Below are 13,885 nucleotides of genomic sequence, written 5' to 3'. Positions count from 1 at the left end.
CGCCTTCCGGCTTGCTATGCTGTCCCTAACAACAACAAAACCCAGGATTTCCTATGAATCGAGCCGTAACTGAATATTCCGAAAAGGGTCATAAACTGCTTAAGGTGTTTACAAGCAGCCCTGCCCCCTCCCATCACGCTGGGAGGTACCCCGGTGGCCTCCGTGGAGTCATGCCGCTTTCTAGGCATGACCATCTCCCGGGACCTCAAGTGGGAGCGGAACACCGAGGCCCTCACGAAGAAGGCCCAGAAGAGGATGTTCTTCCTCCAGCAGCTGAGGAAATTCAGGCTGCCGAGGTCCATGATGGTCCAGTTTTACACGGCCATCATAGAGTCCATCCTCACCCACTCCATCATCACCTGGTTCCCTGCTGCAACGACCAAGGACAAGGCCAAGTTGCAGCGGGTAATACGCTCAGCAGAGAGGGTGATCGGCTGTCCCTTGCCCTCCCTCAACTCCCTGCATGACACCAGGGCTCTGAGGAGGGCAAGGAAGATCATGGCAGACCCCTTCCACCCCGGCCACGGCCTCCTCACCCTGCTTCCCTCTGGAAGAAGGTTGCGGCTGCCTAAGGCATTAAAGGCCCGCCACAGGCTCAGTTTCTTCCCCTCAGCCGCCAGGCTGCTAAATGACTCTGGCTTCCCCCTCCCCCCCGCCTCCAAGTCTGCCCAGGACTGAACATGCACTGGACCTTGAATAACTCTGCACTGCACTTTATATACAGCACTATTCATGCACTGTCTGTCCTGTGTTGTCCTGTTTTTGCCTGTCTTTGCATTTGTATTTGTACTTGTTTTGTTCATGTATATGTGAAAAAAAGCATAAATGCACCTTCTGTAAATGCCAAAGCAAATTCCTACATGTGTCAAGCATAATGGCAATAAACGTTATCTGAATCTGAATCTGAATCTGAAATACATGTCATAATATTCCTAAACAGGCGTACGCCAGGGGTCTTAATCGGAATATTGCCGAATCGGTTTATGATCTTAAGCGGATTCGGTACGCGTTTACATGACAGTTCGGAATATTGAGTATGTAAACGCAGTCAGTTGTGTTGGTTTCAAACAAAGATGGATATATTAGATGTTGCAGAGGATGTGCAAAGAGGCAGGGACACAGACATCTTACACTAACCACAGCCTGAGAGCCACCGCCATACAGAAACGGTCCGATGCGGGACTCGAGGCGAGGGAGATCATGGCGGCTCGTACCTACGAACGAATCACAGCCGTGGCCCGTGCTGATATTCAGTATAACAGCACTCCTAATTATAACTACTGCACACTACTGGATTACTTGTATACAATTGGACTAATTTGCTACCTTACTAGTAAAAGTAACCCTACATTGATAAAGGTATAAGGTGATTGATTTTACAGTGGCTTCAATAGTGCAAAAAAGAGTATGATGATATGAAATGCAATATAATACTTATACTTATATGATATACTTATATTGCATTTCATAACATCATACTCTTTTTTGCACTATTGAAGTCACTGTAAAATCCATCACTTTATACCTTTATCAATGTAGAGTTACTTTTACGTATACTTATTATTAATGTGTTTAAAAAAAAAAAAATGTTTACTCTTGTGTACTTGTACAGTAAGTAAGATGTAATAAACGCGATTCTGATTCTGATTCTGATTCTGATTCTGATTCTGATTCTGATTCTGAGATAAGAGAATCTGCGCAGGCCCACGCAGGGTGTAAACGTCTGGAACGTGCGCAGATGACGTTAGATGACGTAGTTGGTAAACAGGATCACATCAACTGACCTGTAAATGTGATGTAATTTAACATTTTATTAAGAGTCACCACATGCATTCATGAGTTTATTTTAAGTTACACGATATGAATACAATGAAAAATAGAGATTTGGTATTAAATTGTACCAAATTGATCATAATCCGAAGAAATACACCCCTGGCTACTGCATAACATGGTCACGCCTTTGCTTTGGAACTGCGGATATTTGAGAGGGGGATTTTATTGTTTGTTAATTAATTATAACTCAATTTGCGTCTTTGATTAAGAATGTGGTGTATATTATACACTTTTTTAACAAAGTTAGACCTCTGTTGATCCAGATTATCTACCAAAATTAGTTGTAGATTTAAGATGAAATGCGTTTATTTCAAACACCCCTATTCTAATAGTCTTGTAACGACCCTGAACTTGACACTTCCTTGTTTTTCAAAAGTTTTATTTGGGAAAAGTTGACAAGCAGAATGACATGTATTCTGTCATACGATGAGACGAAGTACATTATTTTTAGTTTTGCTTATAAATAGAAGTTAGCGAAGGGTTTTTCATGGCTGTAAGTATTATCTAGCTATAGTCAGACGTTTGACGAAGAGAAAGATGTTAGCCGCGGCCAGCGAAGATTTCAGGCTTACATTTCCTCTGCACGCCTTGGTCTGGGGAAATGATTACAGGAAATTAGAAACCGAGTCAACAAAGGTATGTCAAACGCTATATACATAAGCACTGCTTGCTCGTTTTCAATTATTATTCAGTCGCCTATGCAGCTAGATAGTCTGCTTAGCTAGCTCCAGCTCACGGCATGTCGGCTCTTACGCTAGCTAGCCAGAGAAGTTAGCTAGCTAGCTGGCTAGTTGGCCACTTGAATGTTAGTTCAAGAGATATCGTCTTTAAAATACTTTTGAGTCAAATGGAGCTCAAGTCCATACAACTTGTTATACCTAAATAGGTTTACTGAAAACAATTACTCTCTAGTTATTTAGCAGCTATTCTGTCAGGTCTGGGTGTCTAAGCAGGAAGTAGTCAGCTATATACACTCACGGGATACTATTATGAACACCTGTACACCTTCTCATTCGTGGAGGTAGTGTCATGGTGTGGGGAATGTTTTCTTGGCACACTTTGGGCCCGTTAATACCGACCAATCATCGCTTGAATGCCAGAGCCTATTTGAGTATTGTTGCTGACCATGCATGTGCATCCCTTCATGGCCACAATGTACCCATCTTCTAATGGCTACTTCCAGTATGATAATGCACCATCATGTCACAATGCAAATGTCGTCTCAAACTGGTCTCATGAACATGACAATGAGTTCAGTGTTCTTCAGTGGCCTTCCCAGTCACCGTATCTGAATCCAATAGAACACCCGTGGGATGTGATAGAACGGGAGAAATTGCATGATGCCATCATGTCATCACCATGGACCAGAATCTCAAAGGAATGTTTCCAACATCGTGTGGAGTCAATGCCACAAAGATTTGAGACTGTTTTGAGAGCAAAGGGAAGCCCTACCCTGTATTAGTATAGTGTTTCTAATAAGGTGTATGGTGAGTGTATATTGTCGTGTGATTCATTCTGAATGGTGTAATTTAGGCTACTCTAAATGTAACTACTGTAGCTTGCAGATCAACTGTGTGCCGCTGAGTAATTGTTGACAAGATCACAATAAAGAGTGGGGCTACTTCCTGTCTACAGCTGTCAACAAAATCAGAATTCATCTGCCTTTGCCTATAGGGAGAGAGCCAATTCTGATGATGTGAACCACGCCTGCCTGTGATGATATCTCTAAACAGGAAGTTGCCCCAACGTTTATGATGAGGTCGCCTACTCACCTTACACAGTCTGCCTTTAGGTATTCTATATAGGATGACCATATTTTCATTTATTTTGTTTAACTCATTGCCATTACTGTTAATTACCCTTAGACTGACATAGAGGCTGTGGATCCCAGAGGAAGGACGCCGCTCCACCTTGCTGTGTCACTGGGGCACCTTGAGTCAGTGAGAGTCCTGCTGAGACATGGTGCTGAAGTTACCAAAGAGAACGCCAATAATTGGACAGGTTAGGCAGGCTCTCTTCTTAGCAACATGACACTGGAATTAAGACGTTTGTGTTTTGCTGTATTGGTATATGCCTCAATATGACTTGGTGATTATTTTGGTTCTAAAAGTGTGTGATGGTCACTCTTCCACACATTTGCACGCAAAGTCTACTTTATTAAGTAAGTTTGTCTCCCCCGTAGTGCAGTTGGGAGCAGAATTCTTTCTAGTGCCTTTCTAGTAAGGTGCAGTCACTAAATATCTGATATAGATGATGCTGGTCAAAACAGCATGTTTGGATTGTCATTGGAAACCTGTTTTGTATAAACACCTTTAACATGTTTGTTTAGTGCTGCAGGAGGCGGTTAGCACCGGAGACCCAGAGATGGTTCAGCTGGTACTTCAGCGGCGAGATTACCTCAAAGCCTCTACTGCCCTGGGAGGAGTGCCTGAGCTGCTGTGCAAGATCCGCGAGGTTTTATCTCTTTACGCTTTCTTCATGCATTCCTTCCACTTAATATTTCCACTCATCATATTTGTACATTGCTGGTGCCAAATATGAAAGCTGGTTACTCATGCCACTTTGAACCTCCAGTCCCCAGATTTCTACATGGAAATGAAATGGGAGTTCACAAGTTGGAGTAAGTTTTACTTTATTCCCTCCTGTAAACAACTGGTTTAAAAAAAAATATATAATACCATGGCCAAATAAGTCCATTCCTTTCTCACCCCTCCCAGTCCCTCTCGTGTCCCGCGTTTGTCCCAGTGATGTATGTCGGATCTGGAAGAGCGGTGCCAGCCTGCGTGTAGATGCTACTTTGCTGGGCTTTGAGAATATGACCTGGATCAGAGGCCGTAGGAGCTACATCTTCAGAGGAGACGGTGAGTCTACTTCGTCAGGTGTCAACAGACAGAGGGAATACTGGTTTAGCCAGCTGTGTCATGTCTCTCTCTTCCTGGTTCTTGTATGACGTTCTACTGCATAGATTGTGTTTGTATTGGTAGATACTTGCACAGAGTTGATAGAGGTGAACCATGACGAGGAGGTAGTGGACACAGAACGCTTTGACATAACCCGAGAGATTGAGGATGTGACACTGGACTCAATGCAGCCCCCTGAACAGGAAGTAGCCAAGAGGCTAACCACTTCTGTTGTCAACACCTATTTGGACACCAAGCACATCGCTTTTGAAAGGCAAGACTGTGACACCCCTTTCTACCTCTGTGTTGTCAGGAAACAAATCAGCACATGCAACCTTGTACAGTGAGTTATATTTACAGGACACAAAATTGTTTTTCACAGGAATAAGTCTGGGATTTGGGGATGGAGGTCTGACAAAACCGAAGTTGTCAATGGATTTGAAGCTAAGGTTCGTACAAACATTTGTTTGTACTGTTCACATACTTCACACACACGCTGAGGAAGGTTGGGGCCAAAACATACCGGTGGCATGAATTAGTTAGTGCTAGTACTTAAGTACTTCACACACAAGTCGGTTGCTTCAATTTATTAAGATCTACTTTAGATTATTATGTTTGTTGTGTGTGAGATATAGGTTGTTTTCATTACAGGTTTTCACTGTGAACAATGTGAATGTGGTGATCCGTACAAGGACAGAGCATCTCACCGATGAGGAGAAGGCAAGAATTAAAAGTATGTGCCTCATTATTCCTCTTTGTGGTCACATGGTTTTGTTAGAGATAATAATTTCTTGATGACAGTTTTTCTCAGAATAAATTTACTTCAATTAAAGGTTGGATGTTTTAATTTGTCCAGTGTGACATTAAGCTAATTCACCAAAAGGTGCATTTTAAACTCTTTTTACTCATCTTTACCAGGGGTGCCAATAATTGTGGAGGGCACTGTATGTGAGAATAACTTGATCAGACATAATCACAGAGAAAATGTTGACTAATAAAACATCATGTGGTCTGTCACATTTTGCTTTTAGGTGAGAGAAATGTTCTTGAGTCTCTTCTGGGGACTGTGGAACAGCATATAAGTGCTCAAGGGGTAAGAGACACACAGACCTGGTTTTTAGGAAATAGAGGAATTAAACCTCTATCCTCAAATGTGTGTACAATGCATAAACGTCACCCTCTTGGTTGCAATGGTATTCATAAGTATGCTTGACTTGGTTGTGTGAATAGGACCTCACTCTGGAATATGCAACAGCTACCAACCCTACTGCCATCACACCAGAGGAGTATTTTGACCCAGACTTTGAGCTTGAGGACAGAGACATTGGCCGGCCTATTGAACTCACCATCCGAACCCAGAAGTAAGAAAATCACTCTAAGGCCACAGAGGGAAATGTTTGCTTAAAATGTTATTGTGTAATGTAACTGTAATATACTTTGTTAGCATGGGGTGGTATTGATGTGTGTGTGTGTGTGTGTGTGATCTGCCCAGGTTTAAGGGAACATTGTGGATGAGTGAGGAACACCCCCTCTCCCTGGTGGAGCAGGTGACACCTATTATTGATCTCATGGCAAGGACCAGCACCCATTTCGCCCGACTGCGGGATTTTGTTACCCTGAAATTTCCTCCTGGATTTCCTGTGAAGATAGGTACTCTTGTTCTGCCATGAAACTGAATATACAAAGAACTTGTAAACTTGATGTGTATCTTAATGCTCTAACCTTATACAAGCACACCACTAAGAGGTTGAAAAGAAAGAAAAGAGAAGTGGCGTTGTGTGTCTGACAGGTTTTGGTTAAAAGTCTGTACTATTGGGATCTTCTAACTAAAACTGTTATCTGCACCATTACCTTATGATGCTTGCTTGTCTAAGTAGAGGCATTTGCTTAAAAATTATGTATGGTGTATGGTGATGTATGGGAGTCTAATGTTTTGTTCTTACCACACAGAGATCCCCCTGTTTCATGTGCTCAATGCCAGGATTACATTTGGTAGTGTCAACAAATGCAGTACAGGTGAACTGGTGGACACGCCCCCATCAGCTGCCACACCCACATCAGCTGCCACACCCACAACCTCAGAGGAGGACGGAGAAGCTGCAAGTAGGTGTCCTAGTGTCCCAGCAAACAACACATTACTGAGTGTGAATATAGTGAAATCATGATATTGTTGATGGATGTCATATTGAAACAACAAACTGATGTCCACCATACTGTTCCCTTTCTCTACCCCCCCCCCCACCATCCAGTTCCCCCTCTATTCCAGGTGTGCCCCTCTGTGTTTGAGGTGCCTGCACACTACCGCCATCGAGGAGGGGGCAGCCGCCACGCCCCTGTGCCCAACCATGATGAAGAGCTGCTGCAGTACGCCATCCACCAGAGTCTACTAGAGTCTAGTGGAACCCCAGGCCAGGTCAGAGTCCGCTTTAATCTGCCTTTTGTCCTCCTACCCCCTGTCAGGTCCTCTCGCTCTCACATCAACCTCTGTGTTGGTTTGAATCTGTCTTACCTGGTTTTGTGTCATAGGAGGTGACGTGGGATGACGCCAATGGGGACCACACAGATGTCATGCTCAGCAGCCAGAGTGACAGGTACATGGTGTATTCATGCACATCTCATGGATAGATATGTTGACAAAGACATGACAGTTACTGATGAAACGGTGTAGGGCAAGGAAAGTGTTATATAGTGTTACATTACTACCCCTGACTCAAAACACTCCTCCACTGTTGTTCCAGAAGCATCCCAGAGGGGGCGCTGGTGGACTTGGGAGACACATCAAGTCCTGCAAGCTCAGGCGCTGCCTCCAGCCCTGACATAGACCTGCGCCTGGCCATGGAGCTCTCAGCCCGGACACAGGAGGAAGACGAGAAGAGGAGGAAGCAGGAGGAAGAGGACTTGGAGAGGATATTGCAGCTATCGCTTACTGAGAAGTAAAAGAGGAAACTAGAGGGAAAAAGGTGTGAGGCCACACCTTGCCATAATCGCATTAACTTTTCCAGATCAAGAAGCAGCCATCACACCCCCAAACTACCTTGCCAACTGGAAACATTTATGTAACTGTTCATTAACACAGCCATTTGAATTTTCTGTATTCAATACTTTAATACCTATTTTCTGATGAAAACATAACATACTTTATATATTTGTATCTCTAAATAATGCATAGTCACTTCTCTTCTGAAGAGGCATCTGTGTAGTCTGAGATTATTTTGGAAGAGTTTTTGGTTCACTTGGTGTCAAGACTGCAACCGCAACCTGTGATGTATTTGTTTGTGTTGGGTGTTGGTTGTCAGGAGCAGGTTAAACCTGTGGCAGGTATAGTTGAGGTTCTGGAACATTGTAGTTTCAGAGCACTGGGGATGACACTCCAGTATTCTGACAGAGCCATTTGGCAGAGGCTCATGGTCTGACTGAAAGATTGAATATCTCAGGGTTCTATTGTCCCACTGTCCCTCTGCTTTTACATTTTAGAGAAGTTTATTAGTTGATTGTAGCCGCATTGAAAATGGTATTCTAGTAATGGATATGGTTGTTTTTCCTACTTTGAGCAGGACAATGTCAAACATATGACTTGCCACTGCCCCAATTTCATGTTTATCTGCTACTGCATAACTTGGGGTCCTATTCAGTCAATACCAATCACCAGGTTCATGAGGTTCCTGACTTTGTTCCTGACTGCGATGCAAGTACCCCCGCAGATTCTACCTTTCATTTCATGTGTGCTGTTGTACACTCCCCCACATAGATTTAAAAGAAATAGACTGGTGTATTGAATATCTCAAGCCATGCGAACAGCAATCCAATGTTTTTAAATGCATGAGGGGAAGTGACAGGTGCGTGCCCCTGGTGAAGGGTAGAGAATTAAAAACACTATCCTGGTTTTATTGAATATGACGCTAAGTCTTTACAAAAGATGCCAATCTTGTTTAATTTTTCACTCACCAATGGTCTCCGCTTACCATCAACCATCAGCACCTCAACTCAAATAAGCAATAGCAGAAGCCATTGTGCCTGCCTTTGGATGAATAAGCATACACATGATTCACAGGTGCTTACACAAGTGTTGCGACATGGATTATTATAGGCTAGGCTATCCATTGATATGGAAAATGTCCATATCTACATGCTGAAGAATATGGCCATTAGACCTCAAACACAACAGGTTTCTAAGGACACTTGTTAGGGCTCTCTTTTTTACCTTATGACTACAAACCTGTGGGCTGCCTGAAGTGTGAGAACCTCAGACAGATGCCAGCTCAGTGTAGCATTATCATTTTGTGTTTGAAGGGGGTCTCAGGTGTTAAACTGTCACACATAATGTTGGTAGGGGGGAGCGGGGGTCAGTGTCGTGCAATTCCACTCAGACCAAACATTCTAAGGACAGGAGTCAGTGTAAATGCCTTGTCTTTAAAGTGAGATCAAGGGGTTTCAGGAGTGTGGCTGGAATCAAAATGCATTAACTAATGTAGTTAATTACACTGATAACCAACAGTATACAGAACGTATATCTGATGCATTGCTTTGTCTGTTTTTCGGGGGGCTTGCTTGAGCTCAAACTGCTAATGAACAAATTGCCAAACTGCTGTGCAGTCTCTACTGTGCCAGAGTTAGCTATGGTTATAATTTCTGGGAACAGTCTTTGTACTGCTTCATTTGCTAGCAGAAAACATAATTTGTTAACATGTTAAAGAATTCAAGAAAACATTTGTCAACTTTGATGTTGGTTTCTCTTTCTTAAATAAAAGCACTTTATTTCAATGTGGATTTGATTTTACATATTATAACTCAATGCATCCTGATCATTGTCCCTTAACAGACAGAACCAGTTTGATTTATTTGTGTCTTGAACAGTAGCAAAGCAATGCCCTGTATGCACATTGTTCAAACACTGTAATAATGGATTAGGTTGTATTATCAAAAACATTGAGTGGATTTTATGTTTTATTTGCTAAACATAGCCACCGCCTTCATTCACTGCAATCCTGATATCTGTGCTGTGCGTACTACGCTGACCAATTAGAGCATCTGGACTGTTTACAGTAATCCAATTGGGTGGGAAAAAAATATGATGGAATCATGTTGTGTGGGAGGAATCACTTCTGAAAATGGAATGGAAAATCCTATTAGCCATTATGACCCCCTCCATGTATATTAAAAAGCAGAACAGGGGTTGATTATTCATTATGAGACATTTGACACGAAGTGAACCAAGAAACTGTTTTGGTGTTCATTGTGTAAAAATGTCGATTCATTATCTTAAATTAAGACATTTTATTGGAGATGCTTAAGTAATGTCCTCATCTGGGGCTTACTATTTGTACTGTAGGGGGCAAAGTACATACATCTGAATCCAGTATGTAAATCATATCATAAAGATGTATAGTAGTGATTTGATTTAAGTCTGGTCACTTTCATTAAAGGATGAAAAAAAGCATTGTTTGAGTCAGTTGTCAGGTACGCCTTTTGAGATGGAGGACTAACTGTGAGGCCTCTTCCCATTTTCTGCCTCTTTAACATGGTAGAAGGGACTAGATCCAGAAGAGCACTCTGTTTCCATGGCTGTGGATTAAGGGAATGAGTTCTCTCTCTCCCCCCTTAACCTGCTTTTCCTTTTTTAATGAATGTAAGAATGGGCCTGAGGCTTATTGACAAGCGGTCTCTTCAAGAGTGCTAATGCAGTACATAGTGTATGCAGTGATCACACACACATGAAAAGGGGTCTTGTTAAGTGGTATGCTCCTGAAATTACTGAGTACCCACTGAACTCTCTAAATTACATTTTTATTAAGGTTATAGCACAACTCTGACAAAATATTAGTTCTGTAAAAAATGTTGTTAAGCCTTTGTGTCATTGACTTCCATAGGTGTTGAGACACATGCGATACAAGACACATATTTATGCTATGAGGTTGTATAGACCCTGTATAAACAAACTGCAGTTTGGCATCTCATGTCACTCAAAAGTGACAAATAAATCACAAAAGACAAGGAAAGGAATTGTCATAATTGGTTTTAATCATGTGTTTTTCCACCACAACAGAACTGAGGGAGCTATTCATTCAATTACATGGTGAACATCAAATAGCCTATGTTTAAATAAATACCTCAATAATATTATTAAATAAAATATAAATATAGATAAATATAAAAAACAATGACTTGAAATCACATATGAAAAGAGGTAGCCTACATTAAAAGAGGATTCAAATGATACAGCAGCTTTTATGTTGACTCACATTAGGCTACATTTTACTATTAGAGAACAAGTATCTATATTACCTGATTTCTATTATGTCAGCATTACAATGTCTTCTGATACAGTAAGAACTTAACATAAAGTAAGAAACAATATTCAAACTAGGTTATTTAATTTAAAAAAGTAAATTACATTTCGTTGTACCTGTTACAATGACAATAAAGATCATTCATTCATTCATTCATTCATTCATTCATTCATTCATTCATTCATTCATTCATTCATATGACCTTATAATTGAAAAAAGAACCCTAGCTGGGTAGATCACAGCACTTATAGGTAGATATGGCTTTTGACAGTGCCTTGAGACTCTGGATCTCTATCAGCGGGGACAGGCAGCTGAGCATGGTGGTCTCACGACCAGTCAGTCTCAGGTCTCCATTGAGTAGGACTTCTTGATTGAGATTAGGTACTGCTCACCGACGACGCAGTGGTTTATACACACATACAGCCATGAGGATCATCACCACCAACAGGACAGAGAAGACGCTGACGAGTAGAACTGCAATATACAAAAAACACAATGTTACAACAGTAACCTGACAGAGGTTTTCATCTTTTCATGGATGATGAATGAATGAATGAATGAATGAATGAATGAATGAATGAATGGTCTTTATTGTCATTGATATAGTACAGGTACCAAACAACGAAATTTGGGAGGGGGGGCTCCCCTGGTGCTAGGAAAAAAAATACTAAAAACAAGAAGGGAAAAGAGCTGGTTTACATAAATAAAGGCTATGTACACTATCCACTATACTATACTATACAAATAAAACACTATGCTGTACTCTATGCTATGCTATACATATCCTAACATTTCCTATCTCTGAACCTTATGTACCCGAGGGTTGTCATATTGCACATAGTATTATTGCACATTCAATAATGATGATGCCTGCTAAACAACCAGATGTGATACACGCCCCTCCTCAAAATCTCAAAAACGTGTTAGACTTAACAAGAGGCCATTGCCTAAACCCGAAACCTCGAAGTGTAAGATATAGGTAATACAAATATTAAGATAACGGAAGAATGCGTGCACTCAGGCCAGGTTAACATGTTACCCTCATTCCATCCATTCGTTACCATGGCCGACAGGTGCGCCTCCTGAAATACGTAACGGGCCTTGGTATTGTTTACATTGCAGTGGCAAAACCAGAATCAAGCCTTACCCAAATTCTGATTCTTGAGGACCACATACGGCCTTTCGTTCTGTTTGTCACCCGCTTGCCCGTTCACAAACGCAAAGGACAGAAAATTCAGAACTATACTTTGTCGGCTAGGGTACAACATAATCATAGAATTTATTTCGAGTGGGAAGGAAAATACAATGATCCAGATTGAGAAGGATGCTTCCGTCGTGTTATAGCACTGGGTCCTAAAGCCGTCAGATTTGTAGGGAATAACAACTCATCAACTGAACGTCAATGATCACATCAACTGCATTCCTGATTTGATTACTGTCTGACTTGATTAGATATTTGTAGAGTGATTGATGTGATGTTACTTTTGATACTGCATACATTGATTAGGCTAGGAACTGTTGTTAGTTGAGGCAGAGTAAGTTATGCTACTACAAAACTCCAGTGTTGCAGTTCATGGGATATTTCACTTAGTTTGGTCTTGGTTTCCTCATCTGTTAAAGAATACAAACAGTATTACAAGTAAACAACAGTAATTCTGTTTTTATGGGTGGGCCCCCATCATCACATTCCCTACATTGCTGAAATGTCAAAGAGCTATGTTATAAAGGTCAAGCTCCTCGGGGTTAGAGTATTACATCATTACCATGCATGACTGATGTATATGGCCTTTACCTCATCATCATCTGTTACGACTACAGCACATGCACCATTGCAAACACTTTTCTGCAAACACTTTTTTCGAATGAGTCCCAGAAGCCTAATTGGTTCTGGAGAGCGTCTAACCACCATATAGGACTGGAAATGAAATTGGAGGCTTCCTGACCCCATAAATCACTGCAACAAGAAACCTCTGTGTATACGGTTATTGATGTAGCTGCCTACTGCAGACCTTACCTCTGGTGAAACTATGCACTGCAGGGTACTGTTTTATATATGCCAGTGTGTTTGGGAGAGACAACCCAATACAGTTTGTATGAGTTTGTTGAAGATGTTCCCAATACAGAGTGAATACTGCAATTATACAATATGTTCTTTATTATACTGTGCATTTGGAGGTTCATCAGGTGTTCTGAGTAGACTTGCATTCAGGCTCTGTACCGAATTATCAATTTGCAAACAATCATCGTACTCAGGCACATGCAGTAGGCTCCACCAATTTCCAGAAGTCTGTTTCTGTTTCTTTAACGCTGTTATTCTATCTTTAGAACGTGAACCTGGATCACAGGGTCACAGGGTCACACACAGTATACAGTAAAGAGGTCTATATGTCAGAGCCTGTACATTACAGACTTGTGTGGGCTTTATCTTATGACACAGCAAGCTATATATATATATATATACATATATATATATATATATATATATATATACATGTATATATATATATTCTGTTTACAATGCAATCATTACATTACTGTGCAGTGTCTTCTGCACACAGTGAAGTTTGCCGAGCTGTTAATCTCTGATGGTAATAAATGAATTGAGCAGCACCGCTTTCATGTGTCTTCTCTGCAGGTCTGTTTGAGATACACCTCTACTGCAATGGCTCACACAAAAGAGCTTTGATCTGCACCTCCCCCTCTGTAGAAATACCCAAATGAGGGATTGTGTGATCACATTTATATTCTCTTATCCTCATACCAGAGGTCCTTGACGTGATCAAGCCCTACCAGAGCTGTGCAGGTAACTATGGATTGGGGAGTTCTGTTTAATAAAACATTTCATTAAAAGCATTTGAAGCTGGA

At 41.4% G+C, this 13,885-nt stretch overlaps 1 protein-coding gene across 2 annotated transcripts; it reads left to right on the top strand.

The window, feature by feature from the left end:
• The first annotated feature begins 2,337 nt into the window (after positions 1-2,337).
• On the top strand, positions 2,338-9,452 carry ankrd13a (ankyrin repeat domain 13A). 2 transcript variants are annotated; one of them, XM_080532133.1, is made up of 15 exons: positions 2,338-2,469; positions 3,699-3,834; positions 4,163-4,287; positions 4,408-4,453; positions 4,551-4,694; positions 4,818-5,007; positions 5,116-5,182; positions 5,385-5,466; positions 5,765-5,826; positions 5,964-6,094; positions 6,226-6,383; positions 6,684-6,836; positions 6,983-7,146; positions 7,260-7,324; positions 7,475-9,452. In XM_080532133.1, the coding sequence occupies exons 1-15, from the start codon at positions 2,371-2,373 to the stop codon at positions 7,668-7,670; spliced, it is 1,818 nt and encodes a 605-aa protein (XP_080388259.1). In that variant the 5' UTR covers positions 2,338-2,370; the 3' UTR covers positions 7,671-9,452. The 2 variants fall into 2 exon arrangements, with proteins under 2 accessions (XP_080388259.1, XP_080388258.1); XM_080532132.1 differs by having other exon boundaries at positions 7,472-9,452.
• The last annotated feature ends 4,433 nt before the right edge of the window (positions 9,453-13,885 follow it).

Source organism: Nansenia antarctica (assembly GCF_963989245.1).
Source record: "Nansenia antarctica genome assembly, chromosome: 5".
NCBI lineage: Eukaryota > Metazoa > Chordata > Actinopteri > Argentiniformes > Microstomatidae > Nansenia > Nansenia antarctica.
Note: the sequence above shows the minus strand (reverse complement) of the source record. Positions and strands in the feature narration are given on the sequence as shown.

Bases quoted from the DNA above. Each gene is read 5' to 3' on its own strand.
- ankrd13a (XM_080532132.1), top strand. From the start codon at position 2,371: ATGTTAGCCGCGGCCAGCGAAGATTTCAGGCTTACATTTCCTCTGCAC. The intron at 3,835-4,162 runs GTTAGGCAGGCT...ATGTTTGTTTAG, and splicing joins GAACGCCAATAATTGGACAG to TGCTGCAGGAGGCGGTTAGC. The intron at 4,454-4,550 runs GTAAGTTTTACT...CACCCCTCCCAG, and splicing joins ATGGGAGTTCACAAGTTGGA to TCCCTCTCGTGTCCCGCGTT.